Below are 25,261 nucleotides of genomic sequence, written 5' to 3'. Positions count from 1 at the left end.
AACAATTCACAATCTCGATTTTGGTTGAATTCAAAACTATGTCCTTGGTAATGGTAACGATTTCATTTTTAGGACGAAAAAGCACGGCTTTGGTTTTATTTACATTTATTTGTAATGCGTTGTAATGACTCAACATGTGTAACCTAGACAGGGCCAGATTCGCCATATCCAATAACCGATCAGGATCATCTGCAGAAAACAGTATGCTTGTGTCATCAGCATAGTTTACAAATTTTGCGCTTACATTAATATTGACTATATCATTCACGTACATGTTAAAGAGGAAGGGGCCCAATATACCACCCTGTGGTACACCAGAAGGGATAGGTTTTGTAGTGGAAAAATTCCCATTGATATAAACATATTGCGCTCGTTGCTCCAGATAAGATCTTATCAGCTGTAAAGCGTGCTCTCAAACTCCATATTTATCTAATTTCGATAGTAAAGTTTTAGGATTGAAGCAGTCAAACGCCTTGGTGAAATCTATAAAGACTCCAAGAACCATATTTTTGTTTTCAAAGCTTTGTAAAATAAATTCTTTTAAAACAAGTAAGGCAGATTCTGTCGACTTGTGTTTTATAAATCCATACTGTGATGGAGTTATCAAGTTATACTTATTTGAAAATTTAGTGAAACGTGTATGAAGAACTTTTTACCTCATCATCCCCAGTTCCCGAGAAAGTACAACAATATTCGGAAAAGGGCTCTTTTTGAGCCTCTCGTGGCATGCATTGGAGTTCGGGCAGCTCTCGGAGAGATGGGCAACGAACGCGTGGCGCCACCACCCCTTGTTTATCCTTCGGCAGGATTTCGGTTTGGATCCCTTAGGGTTTAATGTGCCCTGGCAACAACCGTAGATCATGGACGGAGAAGATGACACATCCGTTGGCCACCACGAGCGAAAAGGAGGCTGCAACGGAGATATGAATGGAGCCGATGGAAGGCCGCTGAAGGAACCAGACCCTCAGCAATCGCAGCCGCTTGTTGAAGCAGCAGACTTCGCTGTTCTTCCGAATGAAAGCGACACTGGCAAATGCACACGAATCATAGAGCTTCTACAAATGGCACATGTGCAGTTTTGGGTCGCGGCTACCTACGGGCTCTTGGCTCCTTACTTTCCAGCTCTGGTGAGTAGCTCCTCTTAGGCGAGGTATTTACTATATGTTACTCTCGTATAGTTTTGTTTGCAACATAGGCGAGCTACTGGATCATTGAAAAAAAAATCAGGTCATACTCTCAGAATTTGATTGTTTTGTGGGTTTGCCCATGAATGTTTTGCTTTGATTGCATTGAATTTATTTACGACATTCTTTAATTAATAGTTGTGGTTTCATGAATATACTGCCATAAAATTCAGTTGAAGTTCGAGCAGTCAAAAGCATCCAGTCTTTCTCTTTCTTCACGATCTATGCAATCACTATCTGTTCATTCGTCGCGTTACACTTGTGTCGGACTCTTCGAACCCCAGTTGAAAATTGATAAAATTATTGAAAACTGAGCGTGTTGGTAACGTTCAATTTACACACGAACGAGTAACTGCTAGTTGAGAGATGTAGTGTTCTTTGATCCGTCCGATGTGTTGTGGGACTGCACTAAAGCCAGCGCCCAATCAGGTTCCGCCTCTACAGCCCCGAAGGAGATCACACAACGCAAGGAACGAGGGAATTACTGCCTAAGAGTTGGACGATCTGGAGACAGCGCCTTTTGTGGTCGTTCGCTGTTTCGTCCGAGCTTCCTCGAGCTCACTCCCAATGCTCTTGCTCCCTGCTGTTCTCCTCTTCTCTCTTGGCCCATGCATCCGCCCCCCCCCCCCCCCCCCCCCCCGAACCGCGATCCCCACAGAATTTATTTTTTCGGATGTAAATATAGATTCAACGCTTATTAATATTGATGCATCGCTCGCCTTGCTCGAATATGTTGATAAATTACTGCATAAAATCTGTATAATTCCCGTGCAGTAAGGCAAGGAAAGGAAGTGATTCATTTGCGATATTTGTTTTCACGTTTTTGCCACATACATAAATCGGATTCCGCCACGTATCCACCTCAGACCCCTCTGTCGTCCTCTAGCATACCTTTTTATTGTCACCTTCTACTCTAGTGCACGCCCTTATCACTATTGACGTTCGAAACGCAATCGATTATGTCGGACACGATCATTTACTAACCTCAGTTCGAGAAACAAGCTATATACACAGACTATACACATGCATCAACTTTCTCAAAAATCGCTCAGGCAGCTTTCGTATAGCTTATGAGGCGTCCCCATCAATCACGCTCACACAGTGCACCCCACAAGGGGCGGTGCTTTCCGCAACCCTATTAAATCTTGGGATGGCCCAGCTGGCCCGTCGCCCTTAACAAATGCCCCATCTGTCACACCTCTTCCACGCGGACGACTTCACCCTCTGACGCACCCACGGGTGACCTGGCAAGTGGAGTCAACTCTGCAGCAGGGACTGGACAACATAAGTGAATACCTCGCACAAGCAGGCCTTCAACCTGCTACAGACAAATCAGAACTGCTTCTCCTTGCACATACGCGGCATCATCGCTCTGTTAATCCTCACACATCTCTACAAATTTGCCAGTACCCCCCTCGCGAGGGTCTCCTTATGAAAAATTCTAGGTATACGTTTAAACGAGAGGGCACACCATATCGACGTCAGTGCAGCCATGAACACATGTCACTCGGTTACTTGCCTGATACGCAGAGTGCTCAAGAAGAATTCGAGTCTCCATTAAAAACAAGCGAGCCAACAAGTTCATGCATTAGCTCTGAATTAGATTTTCTATTCTATAGCGTACTTGATACTCACACAACAACTCGCCAAACCCCTCACCTGTCTCCTGCATACACATCGGGACCGACAAATGGCCCGCCTCTCGGGAACATTACAGGATAAATGGCCACTAGGGAAGGCAAGACTTACTCCAATTAAAGTTCCCTTACATATACCTATCCAACCCCTGCCCTACAACATTCGCTTTGTCGTTGTACCTCCCCGCGTGAACCTGGACATAGACGACTGATGCAGAAGGGCGCAAGCTAGCCATCACAACCCATCGTATCACAGACAGATCATAGTTTATGCTGATGCGTCCGTCTCCGAGAGAGGAGCCAAGCCAAGGGAACTGCGGCATACGCAATTTACACCTCAGCCCCGAAGTTCACACCAGCGGTCCATGTAGAAACCGGTCTTCCCCCCCCCCCCCCCCCGGCCCCTTGCCCCCAAACATGTCATTCCTTTATCATTAGTCCCCCTCATACATACGATACAAGATTTTGTCCAACTGCATCGCACATCAGGTTATACGATCTACACGGACACACAAGCTGCCATTTGCGCCTTGCAGCAGCGCAAAATTCCCCCAGATCTCCGAGCAGGCCTCGCGGAGGCCCTACGCACATTACATTTATTTATTTACTTATTTATTTATTTAATATACCCTCAGGGTCGAAGCATTACAGAGGGGGTGGGCAACGAAAGTACAAAAACGCTGAAAATGGTTAGTCCGGCACAGATCATGAATAGTAACTTGTTAGTGCTTCTTGATCCTCGGTCGCCGTTCGGTGGTTCCCAGGTGATGCAGGGATCGCAGGTAATAGGCTGGTCTATCAGCTATCTATCAACTCAACTATCAATCAAACCTCACTAGAAACATATATGTCACTCTCAACAACGCCTACCTCGGCCCTACCCTAACTTCAATGTGACGCAAACACGCATCCTTAGAAAGATCCAAACAAATACCCTTCGAACTCCAAAAAGGCTTTTCCACTTTCGACGCAGTTCCGATCCCTCCTGCCCTTACTGTCCATCCTTACACGCCAATCGAGAAAATTGCCTACTACAGTGCCTGGTTGTCCTATTCGCCCCATTACTCCATAACCCTCCTCCTCCCTCTTAGATTGCTTGGCTAGCGTCGGAGAAACTACTGAAGATCAAACGGCCTTGGTACACCATGTCATGGACAATCTGAAAACTTAATTTTTGTTGTTTATCCAGCTTTTTCGTTGTTTGTGCACCTTCGTTTTCTCTCTCTTTGAGTAAGAACGTGACAACGGGGCACAAGCTGTCATGTCCGCTGACTGTCCGTTGATAATCTGGAGCCACTTTCGATATCGCTTTTAGAGTGAATCGTGTCTCCCATTTCTCTAATATATTGGCAGTGATCGTGTTTAATCTTCGTAAACAGATACCAGATATTTATTTTGATTCGACTTCTGACCGGAGTTGCCAGGTGTGAATTGAAAAGTTGTTGAGCGCATTAAGAAACACCCAATTAAGGTCATTGGTACATGATACGTTTTGCGCTTCTGTTTATCAGTCTAAAAAAAGGTCCGCGAAATAAAAATGTAAAAAAGACCACGTGGCAACGCACCCGTGCGTCATGCTTACAGCGCACTCAGACGTGCTCTGAAGGAACTAATACCCTAGCTACACTTCCACTCTTAAATGTCGTTAAGTCAAAGACAGCTGAGTGAATCGCGATCGGCCGGAGGTACATGGCGGCGCCAACTGTCATGGAGCCGTTAAACGATCATTGAGTTAAACTGAGCTGACCTACCTCACTAAACTGAGGGGGGTTCGCCCCAATGGAGCTAAAGATGACTGCGTCCACCGAATCGCCACCCATGGCCAGCGCCAGCGAAGCACTTACTATTGCCGATGATTGGGGGAGGTATCTAGAAAGTTTTGTAACAGCACATATTGTCGGAAGAGGTAAGATTTGGGGCCAGAACTTCGACTAGAACGATCACGGCCCGTCGCAGAAGCCAAAGCTTGGCGAGGGTGGCCGTTGTGATGTCGGTGCCAGTAAGACTTTCATTATGTCTCTCTTGCTTGAATTCGATCGAAACGTTTCGATTAAGGGGGATTAGCGGCCTAGTGGGCTCGCACTGCTGAATCCAGGGATTCGAAACGGATCCAGGGATTCGTTTCCACCTGAATGAGCGTCGTACCTGTCTGCGGTCGTGTATCACTACCGTGTGGTGCATGTTAACGACCGCAGGCTAGCAGCCGAACTTCACTGACAAAATTACTCATCTACAGTGGCTAACATTGTCGCCATGTGCTGGCGGACTGAACTCCTGCTGTATACACAACTAACAACTAATTTCTTTGTCTTTTGATTACCGTTTCTTTACTCTAAAAAAAAGCTCATTTTATTTTGTTTTAGACGTTTATAAAAGACGAAAAGGGCGCATATAATTCAATTGCGTCACTTAAAATAAAAAGGTAATGTGACATCAGTATTGGTTTCCGTTCTGTTTTAACTGTGTCCTGTGACACGGGAAATAGCCAGACTTGTGCCCGTTCCTTGAAAATTGTAACTGATTACAGTTACAAATTACCAAGCCTCAAACGTGATGGCTTACTGTTACAAATTACTTCCGCTGAAATGGAACAAATTAATTTACTCGTTACGTTTCAAATTACTTACTTTTTCCGTACACTTAACAAGAAAACAATAGAAACAATTTTGATGTTTTCAAAAATGCTCTGCAAAACTACTTCAAGCAGCACGGATTTTGGCCAAGCAATGGCCACTGTCTGGCGATGATCTTTTGGCCAGTGGCCAGAGAGTGGCCATTCATTGGCCGATGCTTGGCCGGTGGCTGATGACTGGTGGCCATTGGCCAATGGCCAGATAAAGGCCAGTCACCGGCCAGTCTCTGGCCACTGTCTGGCCACTTGGCCAAGGACCATTGCCAGCCATTGGCCAATGACTGGCCAACTCTGTGCTGCTTGGGACTTTATATTTCCCATAAGCCCGCATTATGGTAGCCATTGAAAAATTAAATCTCGTATTTCAGAGAAAGAATGTAGGCGCACTCGGTTCCCCTGTAAGCTGACAAGGCAGCAACAGCTGCAGCTTCACCCGACATCATGCAAGCTTACGGCGACCGGAAGTGATCCCTGCAATTCTGTAGATAAAGCTAGTGGTGCGCATGCTCAGTAGCAGCCTCTACTTGCGCTAGGAAATCAAGAAGACAACGTCAACTTGGCGTAATCTTCTTGATATTTGTTTTTCGCATCTTTGTATATGCCTTGCACGTTTTCTAGTGGCTCTAGTGACCGAATATACAAAAACTTGTGTTCTCTCTTCAATTATTCACCTCTTCAAGGTGTTTTCCATTTTGTTGAATTTGCTATCTTTATGCTGCTGAATTGCCTGCTCATATTGCTCCTGTTTCTCTATTATGTTCATTGTTCTAAAGAGTAACGAGTAATTAACGTAATCCGTGACCAATAATAGTTACTAAATTACATAACAACTTATTGCCGAAAAAAAAAGAGACGTGGCCATTACAAAATTACTTTAAAAAGTAGCGAATTACAAGCAATCCGTTACTTGCAAGGGATTACCTCCAAAATCTGGAAGGAGCCAAATAGAGCCACTAAATAAGCTACGCTTTAGAGTAAGGACACTTCAGCCATTTTGGTGCTTAAAATTGTGGACACCAGTTATCTGAATCTTTGTCTAAAATCGCAAGAAACATTTTTCCGTCCTCCAGAAATGTTAGAAAAGTTCGCGACAAAGCAAAGCAGCATACCCTGAGCTCCGTAACACCTTAATTAAAACTGAGAAAGTCGTTTTTTTTTTGTTTTTTTTTGACGATTGTTTGTTGCGTCTGCTCTGCACTAAGCACCAGGATGGCGGCGCCCACTAGCAGATCGGGGAACGGAGTGTCCAAAGTCTAAGCGTACCTTATTTAGTAGCTCTAATGCTAACGACCGTTGACTTCATGACACTTGAGAGCGTTAGTGTGACTAGGTTATAATACCCCGGTCAGACGGGCTAATTGAGTGCACTTCAACACAGTGCACTTCGTCTTTAATGTAATTTGTGTAGTGTGCCACAGGGCTTCTTCCTGAAGAATACACTCGGCTTCAAGTGGGTTTGGTTCTTCTTAATCTTATTTTTCTTTATCTTGGCTTGTGATGATCGATGAGAATCATCTAATAGCGTAAGTATTGTCAATCAACGTAACAATTTCTTGAAACGTGTATTCATGAAAAAACTAAATATAGCTGACACATATAGGCCTTTACTTTAACGTTTTATGTGTCAACTAGTAGTTTATTCATCGTTATTGTCATAATTGCCGAGTGACACTAATTTATCCCATGTGGCACCTAAACACTTCAAGTGACAGTCCATTAGCTCAAGTGCACTAATTAGCCGGTCTGACAGGGGTATAGGTCTACCTTATCACTGGCGCGCTGTCTGAGACAGGGCTTTGCGGCAGCAGGTACTCGCGCTTCTATTCGGGGCCTAGACTTTCTCGAACAGAACATGTCTGACAGCGCTGCAAGCGCCTCGCACGGGCGTGTTATTACGTGGTCTTTTCTTTTCTTTTTTTTTTTACATTCCGTGGGCCTTTTTTTTTTTAAGGTTAATAAAATGGATTGCGTCAAGCATATCATGTGGCGAACATTTTGTTTGGGTGTTTCTTAATGCGCTCTACAACTTTCCCAAGCACACCTTGGCCGTGAAACGAATAGTAAACAGGTTGGTTAATTACTTATATTTATTAGATAACACGGCGCACTTAACACAATTCCTGCATTTCCCTGATACGCTTCCTAACAACATAAAGTTTGTTTCTCTCCCGCTGAGCGCTCCGTTTCACCTTAAAGTTTGATGCAAGTTATCTATGGTGCGCTGTATATATATAAAAAAGATTACTTAGCGGTGTTTGTAATTTTATATATTATCACCTTTTTGTTTCAGGCCGCTTCAAGGGAACTTGAAGCTTGGAAATACGGATTTGTATTTTCTATAGGGAAAATAACCACACTAATTGGATCACTTGTAGGCCAGCCATTCGTAAGTACTCGATCAGTCCACTGAAGTACAAATATCGTCACAGTGAAGAAAACCAAGAGCGTGACTCGCAAATGACCGGGGCACGCAACGGCGCGAGTTCAGTTGGCGGGCAGTTTTTGGTATTAAACCCACCTTGGCAGACGTCAGTTTCGGTGCTCCTTCTCTGAATAACACCGTAACAATACATGGGCGTTATTTTATCAAAATAAAATATGAACTGGAATGGTGATATAAATATATTTCTATGAAGCAAACACTTTGGACAGTTAGAGGAAAGTGAGGACATGCCATTCTAGTGCTCAAACGCCCTGCCCATAGGTCGCTGACATCACCAAAGACTGAATATTCAAGCCCAGTTTTGAAGCCATTTACGGAACAAAGCATTTACGCACAGAAATACGTTTAAAGTAAAGATGCTTGATTTACCTTCAATGGCTACCGATCCACCGACTTTGACTTTAATCTGAAGTCCAATGCAAACCTCCCGCGTATGAGTACCATGATGATATTGACTCGGATAAAAGTACTTTTTACTACATGGCAATTACTTTATTTACATTAAAAAATATGTTGCGACCGTAATATTACAAAATGTAACTTTGTATCCGACAACTGCAGTCAATAGTGCGAATGTGCCTGCTATTCTCGATATTTTTTCATACTTGTGGATGCTCTCAATTTTCCCATGCCCACCCACCTGCTTGGACCTCACGGCTGGCAGTAGGTTCAAATTAAATTAATAAAAAATAATGACGGACGTTTGCAATTCCTTGTAGTGCCGAATTAGAGCGCAGATCTTGAGGAGGAGGAGGCGACTGGACGGAGAGGAGTGTATGCTCTCCCCCTCCTCCGTACCTTCTCCTCCTCCTATTCCTCCTCCCCCTCCTCCTCCTCCCTTCATCCCCTCCCTCCCTCCTGCCTTGTGACGTCACTCGTGACCCGCGTGACATCACACATGACGTGGGGAAACGTCCCATAATGCGACGTGCGGTTACGCCGACGGCGACGGCGCTCAAGCCGGAAACGGGCGCCTGAGCTGCGCTCTAAAACGCCATGGTTAAGCACGCTCACAGATATTCATGCAGCTGCGATGCACTCAGAACACCAGTCATATTCAAACCAGTAACCTCGGGAGTCCCACAGGGTAGCGTACTAGGTCCACTACTATTTCTAGTCTACATTAATGACTTGCCATCCTGTGTCTCATCCCGAATTAGAATTTTTGCTGACGATTGTGTAATTTACCGAATAATTTCCTCTGTCAATGACCAGAAAGCTTTGCAAACTGATCTAAATGCTATTAATGCATGGTGCTCTTCCTGGCTAATGACCCTAAATTGCTCTAAAACAAAGTTTATGTCTTTTACTAATCACGTACCCCGGATTCCTACCTCCTATGTGTTAAATAATAATACTGTTGACCTCGTCTCCACTTATAAATATCTTGGAATTCATTTGCAACCTGATCTGTCATGGCACTACCATATAAAGCTCACCCTGGCGGCTGCTAACCGCTCTTTCGGATTTCTCAAGCGTAACCTTAAACAGGCTCCTCCTAACATACGCAAACTTACCTTTTCCACACTAATACGTCCAAAATTAGAATATGCATCAGCCATTTGGGATCCCGAACATGCTTACATCATAAACGACATTGAATCACTGCAAAATCGTGCCGCTCGCTTCATATTTTCAGATTATTCACGTCATTCCAGCGTCACAGCACTAAAACGCCGAGCAGAGCTACCCGAACTACTCCATCGTCGCAAACTTTCACGCCTATCTCTTTTCCATAAACTTTACCACCACGCGTCACTTCACGGTGATTTCTTCGAGCCACCTGCCGTTATTTTTCCACGCCGCGATCACCCCTACAAAGTTAAACGCATAACCTGTAAGTCATCTGCCTTTTCCCGGTCATTCATTCCACGTACCACAATCGATTGGAATAATCTACCATCGCACATTGCCTCAGAAAAAGACACCACGAAGTTTCAAGAACAAATTCAAAATACTGATGCCATCTAACTTTTGCTGTTTTACATTGTTGTTTCATCTTTTCCGGAACGTGCAGAGCAAATGTGTACTATTTTGTTTTTACCTTGACTCAGCTTTATTGCAGTGTGATGAGTGAGTGTATGTTTTTTTTTTATTCGTTTTTGAGTGTATCCTTTATTTTCTTTTTATTATTAAGTGTATTGATTGTTTTCTAGTATTCTGATATGTTGTTCAATGTGCACTAGTTCCTATTGGAACGATTTATGTACCCCCCCTATGTAATACACTCTCACGAGGGCCTTTAGGGGTAATATGAATAAAAAAAAAAAAAAAAAATATGTTCTTCCTTTAACAAGCTTCGCCATTGATATGAACGAAAGTTAAGGATGTTCGGGCCTAGGCAATAAGCCGTCCACACCTTCAGTTATTTAGATCACCATCATTGGAGTAGAGCCAGCTTGGTAACTTCAAGTGAAATCTGCAAATTACTTCAACATTAAAATTATTGCACCGACCTCTTCTCTAAATAAAACAAGCTAAGCTGGAATTTATTTGTTGAAAGGGGGGGGGGGGGGGCAGTTATTTTTAAAATGATGTTCAAAGGATTCGCAGAGAAGTGCACTTACGAGGACTTCCCAGATTGTACGGGAAAAAGCGACTTTATATGAGCCTGTTGTATACGTATAGTGCTGAGTTTTTTTATGCTCTGGAATAGACATTTATAATAAGTATTATTATATCATAGCCTGTAGGATAGATCATCTCAAAATACTTTGAAGTTACTGTAACATTGTTTTACAATGAATTATTTTGACATCTCGGCATGACTTCCTCGCAGGTTAGGTTCACGTCACCAAAAACGGTGTTCTTGTTTGGCCAAGCCGGATATTTTGCAGCCAACCTTCTTTATGGGTGAGCCGGGGATACCTGCATCACCGGGGGAATGCAGCAAACATCCGCATACTTGAGCCCGAGTAAAGACCAAATCCATTTGAATGCACCTGCAGGAGACGTGCATAACAAATGGAATAGATTATACTATATATATATCGTCACGAATGAAGCTGATGAGAAGCCGAACAGTGAACTGAAGGATAATGGTGTAGTTGGCGAACTTGTGCCAAACAAAAAAAAAGTAACGAAAGAGCGTCGAGGCAGCAGGAAAGCGGGCGGCGATTCGGCGGCCCTACGGAGCGCTATACTTCGTTTCAGCTTCGGTCCAAGCGCGGCCGATGTTATGAGCCGAAGGGCCAATCAAACACCGCAAAATGCGCAGCGTCATGGCGTGCTCTCTGCGCTTGATAAGACTAGCCGGCGGAGGAAAACGCACAGAGAGATGGCGAATACCGGCTGGTCCTATCAACTGCAAAGAGCACGCCATGGCGTTGTGCCCTTTTCGCTGTTTGATTGGCACTTCGGCTTATAACATCGGCCGCGCTCGGACCGAAGCTGAAACGAAGTATAGCGAGACTGGCTCGACAAGGTCGCTTATCTACCGTGCGTCACTATCTCGAAAGTTCGGCAAAGAAGGCTTAAGCGTCGCGCGCTCGGGGCGAGGATGAACTGGCACTTTCAAGAATAACAAAGCAGAGGGAAAGTTACGTCTGGGTCCCTAAACTCGTCAAACACAAAGTTCGAGCCGAAAGTTAGCGGAGCGCGCCGATTGGACGCCGGCGAAAAAAGCGCGAAGTCATCGCCGGGACAGTCCAATCGGTGTGCTCCGTGAACTTCGGCTCCAACTTTGTGTTTGACGAGTTTAGGGCCCCTGGAGCCCTAAACTCGTCAAACACAAAGTTGGAGCCGAAAGTTCGCGGAGCGCGCTGATTGGACGTCGGCGATAAAAACGCGAAGTCGTCGTCGTGGTTGTCCAATCAGTGCGCCCCGTCAACTTTGGCCCGAACTTTGTGTTTGACAAGTTTAGAGCCCCTGGTGTGAGAACGAACGGGAATCTCCTAGAAGACCGTGACCAAGCGTTGCTTTCTCGGCTCTGCGGGCGGCAATATATGTATATATTCTACACAAGAATGTGTTTCGTTTTTATAAATGCAATTGTTCTGTTTGTTTCAAGAGCCACCTCTTTGGCCTAAAATATGCGGAGAAACTCAAGCGAGGAATATAACAGCATAAGATGCAAAAGGAACCACTACGCGTTCTTAAGTCTAGGTATAGGTTTTCGTTAAAACAATTTGAAAAAAGTTCGCAAGCGCCCATCTTGTTTAACCCTTCATACAATTTACGAAGGTGCTCAACGCACGAAAAAAGAATTCTATAAACGCCTCCCGGAAGCCGCTGAATGACAAAACAAAAGGAGAGACTACTCTAGAAATGGAAAGAACAACACATGAATTATGCGAAGTTTCACCTACCGTGTTTTTACAGAACGACACAAGGCGTTTTTGACGCCACGGCCCATACATCACGAGAACAGTGAATTAATCTCTCCCATGTTTTAGAGACAAATTAGTGCACTTATGGTCTCTGTTTCGCTGGGCTGCTATTCACACAGAAATAACGTCGTATTTTGAATTTACAAAGGCTTAAACAAAATAAAACATGTCACCCAAAAAATATTTTCGATAACTTTGTCAAATAGATGTTTATTGAGAGGTATTTGATCAAGGTCTCGCCGGGCGTTAAGTGTCGGCGTCCATAAACGGTGAACTAGTCGGTGAAGATATCGCAGTAGGACGCTCTGACTCTGATACCTATGCAACAGTTGGCGTTTCGCCCATCTCGTCTAAGAGACTGCGTTATCGCGCCATATTTCGTGCCTTCCGACCCAAAACAACATATATACGCAACGCCCGACCGATGCTATAAAGCACTCATAAAGTGAGGAAGTGATTTGATCAAACTAATGGAACATAATGAAAAGTGCCCTAGAGTTCGTTTTGTCAAGTCAATTCTCTTACACGACACCTCTTAAACGACACCTTTTAGAATTGTTGGAAGTACCTCCGTCATATAACAGCATCGCTTCACTTGGAAACAACTTCATCCTCTGGCATCTAAAGCGTCGCTGAAGCTTTGGATGACAGAAAAAGCCACAAGGCGAAACTAAGTTTACAACCGAGGTGGCTGCCTCTCCTGGCCACGATAAGGCACACTCTTGTCGGAAACCGGGCGGCTCCCGACGTCGAGCGCGCGGCCTTAAGGCTGGATCAGGGAGAGGGAGCCAGGGGCTCCCACAATATATTGCCTTCAAGAACCCGTAAAAACTTGAAAGAGACGAAGAGACGAAAACTTCTTTCTACAAAAACACAAAATGACAGTGAGCAACGATAGGAAACACAGAGTATCAATTATATCTTTCAGACTCTCTTCCTTCGTAAAAGCGCACTCGAAGAAGTGCAAAAAAAAAAAAAAAAAAAAAGCGAAACTTTTACGCGAGGAGATAGGCGCGTCTCTCGTTTAACAAAGGAACTTGATAGGTTGACCCGAAGTGAGGGGCGAACTGACCTTGAACAGCCAAAACAAAAAAGAAAAGGATCCATACTCGGAAGTGTAAAAGCATGTATCGGAATGGGCTGTAAAAGACAGAGCGCACGACACAAGAGCGCCGACAGAGCGCCACGGCGTTAGTGCGTGCGACACAAAAGCGCCGCGACGTCAGAGCGCGTGTCATTAGAGCACCCGACCCGACCGATCCCTTGTTCGGACATCGCGTGCTTTATGTGAAATAGGCGGGGATTTACGCCACGGCATTCAGCAAAGACATTGCGAAATGAGTAGACGAAATTTTTGCGTGTGACAAATCAAGAAGTGTTACATAAAACTGACAGCAGAAAAAAAAAAAGAAAAAGATATTCGTAGCAATGATTTCCGCAGGAAAAAACATTGCAGCTGACCTAGCTTCCTTAAATCTTTGATTTTAATTGATAATGTTCAGTACCGACCGGACTAATTTTTATTTTAAATTATTTTAAAAGGTTCAAAATGAAAGAAGCAACATATCACACGCGTCCCCCTGTTCTGGGGTTTTCAAACGCAATTTTGGAAAAGGAGCTCTCAAGCCAAGTGTCATAGGCCAACCATTCATATTGTCACACATGACAATTTTACTAAACATATGTTTGTGCACACATTTGCGCGCAAAAACGCGACCTGCTAGTGCGGTCAAGGTCACCGCTTCCTATGCGCTTCTCGGAATCTGGCCGCGATAGATCGCGACGCATTGGTGCTGTGTCTCTGGAGACGTTTTTGTCGGAAAGATGTTGAGCGACGGATCCTACAATCAATCCTTTAAATTTACTACCCGCGGCACTAATCTTCGTGTAGAAGTTCGGTGTCTATTCATGCCTAAAACGTTTATGCTCGAACTTTTATTTCTGTCTTTGCTGCGGTTTTTTCTTCGATATTCATATATTTTTCAAACCTATGGTATCCGTATACTTCTGAATCAAAGCACTCTCGTTCGTTCCTTAAAGATTGGACTATTTTCTAAGAACAAACGTGGAGAAGCTATGGTTCTGAAGAATGCATAAAACTGACAAAGCGATCGACAAGAGCGATCGACAAGACTTTTTCTTTGTAGACCCTTTTGTGAGACATGCAAAACGGGCATTGCTTGAAGGTTGTTTCTATCAACAACAGAAGGTGACGTTGTCACGGTACCCGACGCGTCAAGGAATTAAGATTTCTGAAAAAAAAAAAAAAGTCTCAAATATATTTTACAGATTCGCAGGGTAGGTTTTCTTCTGTCCCAAAAGGCTGGAAAACTCTGCATCTGATCAAATTGCGTAGAGCTTTCCTTCGATTAGTTTTTTACTGCGAGTTTTTTAGCGGTGAGCTTTCTTCATTACGGCCATGTACGTCACAATAGAATATAAAATTACGTAAGGGACGTGTAAATCGCCACCTAATAGATCGTAGCCCAAATTCCGTTCAAGAAGAGACCAAACATAGCAAAAAGTAAACAATTTATAGTATATCCGAGAGGCGCATGCACCCCCGTGAAGAAATCTTAAACTCGCTGCTCCACCCAACTGCAGACCTTTCCGGTACCTATATGCCCCATCCCACTCTCCTGGCCCCTTTCCTATCCGATGTCAGTAAACAATTGGTTAGAAAGAGTCGTAACCGTTTTATTTTAATTTTTTATTAAAGGCATATTCAATCAATCAAAAATCACCAATGCTCCGATCCGATGAGTCGCACAATTTTGTTCTGTCTGTGGAGCCGTGGGTACATTACACATTTTGCGGTGTTCGCTCAAAAAGGGTGCGCTCTTGTGTCGCGCGCGCGCGCTCAACTGGTCATGCGCTCTCGTGACGTGCGCTGTAGTGTCAAGCGCGCTACTGTCGCAGCGCCCTCGTGTCGCGCGCTCTAACGTCGGCGCTCTAGTGTCGCGCGCTCTAAAGGCGCTCTCCCATCGGAATGTAATACCCCTGTCTACCCCTGTCAGACGGAAAAGTAAATGTCATTTTGATCGAATGTCATTCACCGCTCGGCGAATCAGCTAGTGATCCTGCATGGTTCTGTACGTGGCGGGCGCACGCGAAGCCAGATGTATTAAACACGCGGATTGGCCGAGCTGTAATGTCATTTTGCTTAAATGTCGTTTAACGTGCCCGCCTGACAGGAGTATGAGAATTGTGCGCCTTTGTGGAACGCAGTTTGTACCGGACGTCCCATCGTAACGTATCGGATGTGGAAAAACGGTTCCAGCCACTACCACCTAGAAGGCAAGGCCTGCGCATGACGTTTCGTTAGTAGATTCCCGACCCGCCCCAAGCGGTGAACACCCCGAAGCTTGACGAGAGTAGGGGCCGCCGTCACAACGGCTGTGTTCCAATCTTACCCAAAAGGATCCGAGTTACTCCGGCGGGTGGTGTCACGTGACAACACAGATTGAAAAACGCTCGACGCGGGTAGGTTTTAGAGCGCCAAGCATCGTTACTAGATCAACTCAGTTATGGAACTTCCCATAGACGCTGTACATTGGAGGGGGTCCGAAATCGTGTCCGATTTTTTGCAGCTAGGTGGCGCTGCCGGCGCATTATTCCTTAATTATTCCACGCGTTTTCGTCTGCTACTGCTCCGCGGCTGGTTGCGAGTCCCGACTCCTCTCGATGTTCAGCATGGTTTTTGGTTAATTTTCGCCCTTTCGTAAGTAAAAATTAATATTTGGGCACGAAAAGCCCAACAACCCATCTTGCCAGCACTGTCATACACAGTGACAGCGAGCGAGAGCAGCCGGAGCTACGACCGTTTCGAGCATGAAAACCGCTACGACCGTTTTGGCATACGCTTTGCATTATTGTAAAATGCTGCTGCCTTAGCTGTGCTGACACAATACCACCTAGAAGACAAGGCCTGCGCATGACGTTTCGTTAGTAGATCCGCGACCCGCCCCAAGCGGCAAACAACACGAAGCTTGACGAGAGTAGGAGCCGCGTCGCAACTATGTCGCGTTCACTTGCGACCGCAGCTGTGTGCGTGACTGCTGAGCGCGAGCTGATAGCGAGCTTCCAGTGCATTTGCGACGTGCACGCGAACGCTCCCTCGGCCAGGAGCGCGAGCTAGCATGCGCTCCTGGCTTTGGCACGCGCATTTCTAGCGCGCGCTCTCGTTCTGTGGTAGAACGCTTCGAAGCAGCTACTCGGGGTATAAACACCGCCCTCGAAAATGGCGTCCAGTGTCAGCGTCCAGCGTCCAACGAAGGGCTTTTCAGCTCTTTATTTATTTATTTATTTATTTATTTACATACCTCTAAAGGCTCCAAAGGAGCATTACATAGAGGGGGGTGTTGTATAAACTTTTACATAATCATACAATATTTTACAAGAAAAAATAGAAGACATCGTGTCACGCTAAACAGAACCATGAAGGGAAGACATTACATAACAAAAAAGCCACACACGCACTCATATCATTGGAGGCAGTCGACGTGCTAGAAAAAAAAGCAATAGACCCAGCGAGCGAGTAACAAACATACAGGGCAATATATGATTCATTCACCCTAAAGATTCACGCAATAACAACATAAATGTATCATGATCAGTGACCGACGCAATTTCGCTTGCCAACTCGTTCCATTCAGTCGCCGCTTGTACGAACGGGGAGTATTTGAACAGATTAGTTCTTGCAAATGGAATATGAACTTTGTAACAATGATCATGACGAGGGGAAATGCGAGCCGGTGGGTGAATGTTGTTTTGTCGGAAATCTGAGGAACTATGATAGAGTTTATGAAAATGGGATAAGCTTGCGAGGTATCTTCGCTGGTGGAGAGTCAATAAACCAAGTGAACTCTTAAGTTGACTGACGCTTATAGGTGAATACGTTTTTAGTATAAACCTGGTGGCCCTGTTTTGTAATGATTCTAAATTATTAATTAAATATTTTCGATGCGGGTTCCAAATTATAGCTGCATATTCCAACTTTGGCCTAATGAGGTTAGAGTATGCAAGTAGTTTCGTTTCTGCTGGTGCCATATATAAATGCCTTCTTAAGAAACCAAGTGACTGGTTAGCCCTTTTAAGGATATAATCTAGATGAGTGTTCCAGGAGAGGTTGGAAGTTAAGTGGACTCCTAAATATTTATATGTGGATGCTTTATCCAATTTTGAATCTATAACTTTGTAGTCGTATTGAAAAGATGAGCGACGATTGGTAAATGTCATTATTTTTGTTTTATCTATATGTATCTGCATTTGCCACGTGTCACACCATGAAAGTATGATATCCAGATCACTTTGAAGGGCCAGGCAGTCGCTTTGACTAGCTATTTGACGGTATACCACACAGTCGTCTGCAAATAGGCGAATCTTTGAAGAAATGTTGTTGGGGAGGTCATTTATATAAATTAAAAACAAAAGTGGTCCAATAACGGATCCTTGAGGGACACCAGATTTGACATGTATAGGTGGTGAGGTGATGTCATTTGCAAGTACTGATTGTTTTCCATCGTGCAAAAACTCACGAATCCATGTAATTACCTTATCATTAATTTTGAGATATTGTAGTTTTTTTATCAGACGACTGTGTGGTGCTCAATCAAAGGCCTTCGAAAAGTCTATAAAAATAGCGTCGATTTGTGAGGATGAGTGAATACAGGTATGCAAATCTGTTACCAGTTCAAACAGTTGGGTTTCACACGAAAGACCACGTTGAAAGCCGTGCTGATTGGCAAATAGCAGGTTGTTTGAGACTAAGTGTTTCATGACAGATGAATATATTATATGTTCTAAAAGTTTACAAGGAACAGAGGTCAATGAAATTGGTCTATAATTTGTTGGGCAATTCCGATTACCAGATTTATAAATCGGCACGACATTTGCTGATTTCCATTCGTTCGGAATGTGGCCAGTATTAAGCGATTGCTGGAATAAGCTGGCAAGCACGGCACCTGATGCATCCTTTGTTAGTTTAAGTAGCTTCGAGCATACACCATCAGGACCCGGGCTGGATTTTGTCGGCAAGCGGTTAATGGCACTGATAACACCATCAATATTGATTTGCACATCGTCCATTTCTGGAATGACGATTGTAGGTGTAACATGGCGGTCAGATAAAGGGAGCTCGTCGGTAAACACTTCGCCAAAAAATGTGTTAAGCTTAAAAGCGGACTCGGATGCAGAAAGCTTTACGCCACCTTCTTGGAGTAAAGGAAATGTATTTTGTTTCTTTGGGGTTTACGACATGCCAGAACTTCTTTGGATTTGTTTTTAGTATGCTAGATAAATCGTCGTTGAAAAAACTATTCTTCGTCTTTCTTATCTCATTTTTGCATAAGCGCGCACAATCTTCGTACGACTGCCAGTCACGGTCTGAATTTGAAGAACTGGCCTTTCTGAAAAGTCTCTTCTTTTTGGAGATCAAGCGTTTTACGCTTCGTGAAAAGCAGGGACAACCCTCACTCGGGTTAATGATTAACTTAGGAACAAAAGCTTCACGTATATAGATTAGTTTGTTTTTTATTGAAACCCAGTTTTCTTCAACAGAGCGTGTATGGAAGGTGTTTTCATACTGAATCAAAAAGTCTGACAGTGTTACCGCAATATCACTATAATTTGCCTTAGAGTAGTCATATATCACTTTTTTTAGGTTCACTCTCGCAGCATCCGATATCTTATAGCAGAAATAAACAATTCTATGGTCGCTAATTTCATCCAGCACGCGTACAGACATGTTTTCGGGGTGAGTGGCACAAACAAGGTCCAGTACTGCATCTCCGTGTGTGGGATCATTTACCAATTGTTTCATTGAAAATGAATCTAAGAGATTTATAAAACTTAAACACTCTTCTACCCGTGAGCAAGTATTACGTAATTGGAGGTTGGACCAATCGATCCCAGGATAATTAAAATCACCTGCCAATATAAGTGGTAAATGTGGATACTTGAAATGAATAAATTCTAGAATATCTGTTAGTCTGTTGACAAATTCACATGTTGAATCAGGTGGTCGGTAACAAATTCCAACTATAATATTCTGAAAGGATACGGTACCAATGGAAACCCAAAGGGTTTCAAGAGGAGAGTCGATTGAAATCAGAGTGCAAGATATGTCCTTTCGAACTGCGATGATTATGCCACCGCCTCGTGTGGAAATTCGGTCCTTACGGAATATGTTAAAATTGTCGCTTAAAAGTAAACTGGAATTTGAAATAGTATCGGTAAGCCACGTTTCGGTTGCAACAATAACATCTGCTGTGCATGAAATAATGCTGCTTTCGAGGTCATCCTGTTTTGGCAGAAGGCTTCTAAAGTTTGCAAGCAAAAATGAGAGAGGGCGGTGCTGATTGCAGGCGCTCACAGTTGTTCTAGGTTTGGATTTATATTTTTTGTGTCACGATTGTAGATCCCGTGGCGCGTCTGCAGTTCTCCGTTCCCTCGAGGCAGGCAAAACACCATCGGTTTCGTCGCAGTAAACGTACATCGGATTGTTGATAAAGAGCTTATCGAAAGCAAGGTTTACCCCATCCCGCGTGGTTCGGACCGATTTTGCATAATCCCAAAGTTTTTTTTCGAATTTTCCTCACTTTTGGCGAATAGTCTTCCTCTATCCAAACTCGCGGGGTGTCAGTCGACCTTAGTCGCGACGCGCCATGGAGCACATCGTGCTTGCTCTTGAAACTTAGGAACTTAACAATAATTGGTCTGTTAAAACCTTCCCTTTTGCGGCCAACACGATGCGCCCTTTCTATATCGCCGACGTTTAGCTGCAATCGGTCCGAAAAGAAGGAAAGTGCGATTCGTTCAGTCTGAGCCCACGATTCGTTTCCCTCCTCAGGAATCCCTTTAATCAGCAAGTTATTTCTTCTCATTTGGTTGTTCATGTTGTCGACGATGTCACTTAAACCACTTACGTCCTGCTGTTTCGAGGATACGTCTTCAATTTTTCTTTCAATCTCGAAGACAACATCATTTGTTTTTTTAATTTCGTTTTGTACTTCCTTAATCTTGCCAACGGAGCTTTCGAGACTTGAAACTCTGCGTGTCAAGTCACTGATTCCCAACGACAGTTCATTTAGTTTGTCAGTGGTCTCTTTTTGATGTCTCGCATTGTCAGAAATAACAGTGTTCAGCTTCTGAAGTATTAGGTCAAGCTTAGAGCTATCGCCCTCTTTAGGGCCGGGACCGGGGTTAGCTTCGATGTCACCAGAACACATGAGCAATTTGGTGATGCAGAGAGTGAGCAACAGGATACGAGCACTTGGAAAAGCCCTGCGCAATAATAAGGCACCACTTTGTAACCTCGTGGGCACTCCCTTTGGTCTCACTTTGTGTTTTGGACAAAAAGTACCGACATGGGCCCTGTAGGTAGAAATGTCGACGCCCATTGCACACAAAAATCACAGGGACAATACTTTGGGATTTGCGGCAAAAAAGAAGCGGGTAATAACAACGTGGTAGGATTTCAACTCACCTACAGCAAAGTTAAGTTCAAAATTAGCGTGCAAAGCGCTAGGCCGCAAATCCCGCTTGAGGCGATGTGAGCACTTCTTTTGAAGGATCGGTGATGCGGTGTCGCTAGTAGTCCGGATGGTTCCGATATCAGGGCACCGGGCAGTTTTCCTCGTCGATGGCAATCAGCTGTGGCGACGATCAGCCTCGAAGTGCGGGTGACTACAGCAAAGATAAGTTCAAAATTAGTGTGCAAAGCGCTAGGCCGCAAATCCCCCGCAGCAGTAAGGCCATTTCACTCATGCATTTGACGCCCCACGTGAACGTCTAACTTCATCGTATGCTATTTGCAAGAGACACTCGGCGTGAGCATCTGTTTCATTATCTGTTACACAAACCACTGAAGCAGGCGATGGAGCAGACGATGTAGCAGACGAGGTTGCTCATCCGGGCTAGCTAGAGGGCACTGAGGGGATCTACTAGTGATGACGTTTAGAGGAGGAAACGCGCAGGCCTTGTGTTCTAGGTGGTATTGGCTGACAGCGCGCAGCGTTTCGAACAACCCAAATTCGTCGGCGCCACAATCCAATGGCTACAATCAGGGCAAGTTTGACGGTGACAGCGCAGGGAAAACCAGTCTCACACCACACTCAGGAAGACAAGAACACGCGCTAGAAGTTAGCTCGTGTGCTTGTCTACCTGAGTGTCTGGTGTGAGATTGGTTTTCCCTGCGCTGTCACCGTCAAGTATGCTTCACCAACTCGCCCAAGCATCCATCCTATCAGGGCAAGTTTGTACATTTTGCGCCGACAGCAGACGACACTTGGAATGTGGTTCAGAGTCAACAGGAACACAGATTTAATGTTTTATTGGTTAAAACAAGTATCGGAATTTATCGTATGTGACTACCAACTGCAGCAGAAACAATTTGAAAGTCGTCTGCTAGTGTCAGAAAAAGGTGCCACGAACATCCGTAGGCTCAGTAGACCAGGTGCAACGGCCATGTATGATCTCTATGGCAACGGCCACAAGCGCGCCGTCAATGATGATGATAACGAGTATTAATGCGGAGCGCGCGCCCTCTAACAGCGACCCCCCTCCGGAGCGGAGTTCCAGAACTGAGTTGGTTCTAATAACGTTGCGCCAAGGTGCAAACCCTTTACCCTGGAGTAAGATCGAGTAAATTTTAAAACACGGCTAACTACGTCGCATTCACTGGCGGCCCCAGCTGTGTCCGCGTCTACTGAGCGCGAGCAGATAGCGAGCTTCCAGTTCATTTGAAACGTGCATGCCAACACTCCCTCGGCCAGGAGCGCGAACTAGCACGCGCTCCTGGCTTCAGGACATGCATTTCTAGCGCGCGCGCTCCTTCTGCGGAAGAACGCTTCAAAGCAGCGACCTCGAGCTCTTGTGCTTGTGGCGTTGGCTGCATTCTCTGCTTAAAGTGAACGGAGTATAAACAGCGCCCTCAAAAATGGCGTCCAGTGCCAGCGCCCAGCGCCCAGCGAAGGGCTTTGCAGCCCTTCGCACAGCAGTAAGGCATTTTCACTCATGTATTTGACGCTCCACGTGAACGTTTAACTTCATCGTATGCTATAGCAAAAGACATTTGGCATGAACATCTGTTTCATTATCTGCTACACAAAGCACTGAAGCAGTCGATGGAGCAAAGGACGTCGCAGACGATGTAGCAGACGATGTTGCTCATCCGGGCTAGCTAGGGGGCACTGAGGGGATCTACTTGTGATGACGTTTAGAGGAGGAAACGCGCAGGCCTTGTGTTCTAGGTGGTATTGTTCCCACTCCCTAATAAACCACTCCTTGCCTTCCTTAAGCTGTCAGTGACAGTAAGTCATAATAATCGTCAGCCTACACGTATTCTCCCGCCTGACATATCAGATTGCTCTACTGGACAACCGGCGGCAACGACCTTCTTGGATTTGCGCTTTGCGTCGGCGCGCTGGGAGGATTTACGGAGAGCGTGTACGCAGTCATCAGCTATTCGGTGGTGTCCCTGACTTTCTACGACAATCCTGGGGTGGCTATCGTACGTATACAACTTTTTCCATCGCAAGTGTCAAATACACGAGCTAACAAAAGAACGTGCTTAACGTCATTTTGTCTTGTAACATTTGGAAGACTTCATGAACTCGCTACGTTTTCTTAGTTCCGTTGCTGGCACCTATGAAGAGTAATGTTTTACACAAAACCGATAGTCGCTTGCTATTGGCTAAAGCTGCGCTAGAGCACTGCCTTGCTTCAAGATATATAGTGACTTGAAAGGCCCCTTGTCTTACACTCTAAAAAATGTGAAGCGTCTACTCTTCCAGCAAGCACTTGCGAGATCCAATCGCTGCAATGCAGGGAAGGAGCTCGGTAAATGACGAGATTGAAAATAGGCTGAGACATAAAAAACAGTTTGCGCAATGTCACTGGCTTGAATTGGTTTTCCCAAGTGCGTTTGTCGAAAGTAGACACTCAAACTTTCTTAGGGTGTGCCCTGCTCTGTTTGTAAACGTGGCTTCGCGATACAAGTGTCGTGAATATCTACTAGCGATAACCTTGCGTTTCTCTTCCACGCACACAGGCCGCAATGCAGTTCCTTTGGGGTACTGGAGGGGCGGTAGGAGCCATCATTGGTGGGCTTTTGATTGATGTAAGCACCTGACTGTTCAATGTAATGACTGATATCTATGACTGATACCGTATTTACTCGAGTAATAGCCACACTTATTATGAACAAGGCCCATGTGTCTACTTTCCCGCAAAGCACATATTGTCACGAATGAAGGTGACGAAAAGCCGAACAGTGAACTGAAAATAAAGATTTAATGGGCGAACTTGTGCCAACCAAAAATAAATAAAGAAAGAGCGTCGAGGTAGCAGAAAAGCGGGCGGCGGTTCGGCGGCACTACAGAGCGCTAGCGAAACTGGGACTGACTCGACAAGGTCGCGGGAGCCGCTTATCTACCCTGCGTCACTATCTCGAAAGTTCGGCAAAGAAGGTTCGAGCGTCGCGCGCTCGGGGCGAGGATGAACTGGCACTTTCGAGAATAACAAAGCAGAACGAAAGTTACGTCTGCTGCGAGAATGACCGGGAATCTTCTAGAAGACCGTGACCGAGCGTTGCCTTCTCGGCTCTGCGGGTGGCATTATCCCCCCTTTAAAAGTGCATCGCCCCGATGCAAAACGAAAGGAAAACGGAAATGGCTAAAACAATTACGGCGAAACAAAACAAACATGCAGTTTCACAATCCTAACGCGCGTAGAACGGCTTGAGTCGAACTACGTGGACGACTTCGGGTCGTGGCTGGCGGCGTCCTGATGGGCGAGTTCCGTCGGGGAGCACCTCGTAGTTCAAGTCCCCAAGGCGGCGGATGACCTTGTAGGGTCCGAAGTAGCGTTTTAACAGTTTCTCGCTGAGGCCGCGGCGGCGAATGGGCGTCCACACCCATACCCTGTCTCCGGGCTGGAACTCCACGTCGCGGCGGCGGAGGTTGTAGCGGCCTGCGTCGACACGTTGCTGGTTCTTTATTCGAAGACGGGCTAGCTGTCGTACTTCTTCTGCTCGTTGGGTGACCAGCTGGGCGTCGTCGGTGCCGTCGTCCGTTGGATCGTGGGGCAGCATGGCGTCGAGCATCGTCGTCACCTTTCTGCCGTGCACCAGCTGAAAGGGTGTAACGCCGGTAGTTTCTTGAATCGCCGTGTTGTACGCAAACGTGACGTAGGGCAGCACTTCATCCCACGTCTTGTGTTCCACGTCCACGTACATAGAAATCATGTCGGCGATGGTCTTGTTTAGTCGCTCCGTCAGCCCATTGGTCTGCGGGTGGTATGCCGTGGTCCGGCGGTGGTCGGTGTGGCTCAGGCGGAGTATCTCTTGTGTCAGGTGCGCCATGAACGAGGATCCTCGGTCCGTAATCAGGACTTGGGGAGCGCCGTGTCGGAGGACGATAGACTCCACGAAGAATTTGGCTACTTCCACGGCGGTCCCCGACGGGAGTGCTTTTGTCTCGGCGTACCTGGTGAGATAATCAGTTGCCACGATTATCCACCGGTTTCCCTGCGCCGACGGTGGGAAAGGTCCGAGAAGATCCATTCCAACCTGCTGGAATGGTGCAATCGGGGGCGCGATCGGTTGCAGGAGACCTGCCGGCTTCGTCGGTGGTTTCTTGCGTCGTTGGCATTCGTGGCACGAACGGACGTAGAGGTGGACAGTCTTCGGAAGCTTGGGCCAGTAGTATTTTTCTCGGATCCGTGCAAGGGTCCTACTGTAGCCAAGGTGACCAGATGTTGGGTCGTCGTGGCAGGCTTGGAAGATCTCTTCTCGAAGACTGGCAGGAATCACCAGCAGCCACGTCGAGTTGTTGTCCCTGAAGTTTTCTTTATAGAGGATACCTCTCCGGACGGTGAATCTTGGCAGGTCACGTGAGAAGGCTCGGGGAATCGTACCCCCTCGTCCCTCCAAGTGGTCGATCAATGCACGCAACTCAGGATCGTCCCGCTGGAGCGCTGCCATGCCGTGAATGCTCACCGCGCCAAGAAAGTGGTCGTCGTCGTCGTCGTCTTTGGCA

General features: G+C 45.6%; 1 protein-coding gene across 1 annotated transcript in view; it reads left to right on the top strand.

Moving 5' to 3' along the window:
- The first annotated feature begins 860 nt into the window (after nucleotides 1–860).
- The window catches only part of LOC115330238, a 40,137-nt gene continuing 15,736 nt past the window's right edge, over nucleotides 861–25,261 (top strand). Inside the window, exons 1-5 of the mRNA XM_042291356.1 lie at nucleotides 861–1,127; nucleotides 7,744–7,839; nucleotides 10,676–10,749; nucleotides 22,587–22,734; nucleotides 23,275–23,343. Coding sequence (XP_042147290.1) covers nucleotides 861–1,127; nucleotides 7,744–7,839; nucleotides 10,676–10,749; nucleotides 22,587–22,734; nucleotides 23,275–23,343 — 654 coding nt within the window. The remainder of the gene's footprint in view (nucleotides 1,128–7,743; nucleotides 7,840–10,675; nucleotides 10,750–22,586; nucleotides 22,735–23,274; nucleotides 23,344–25,261) is intronic.

This window comes from Ixodes scapularis, unplaced genomic scaffold (assembly GCF_016920785.2).
Source record: "Ixodes scapularis isolate PalLabHiFi unplaced genomic scaffold, ASM1692078v2 PGA_scaffold2__306_contigs__length_199485367, whole genome shotgun sequence".
Lineage (NCBI taxonomy): Eukaryota > Metazoa > Arthropoda > Arachnida > Ixodida > Ixodidae > Ixodes > Ixodes scapularis.
Note: the sequence above shows the minus strand (reverse complement) of the source record. Positions and strands in the feature narration are given on the sequence as shown.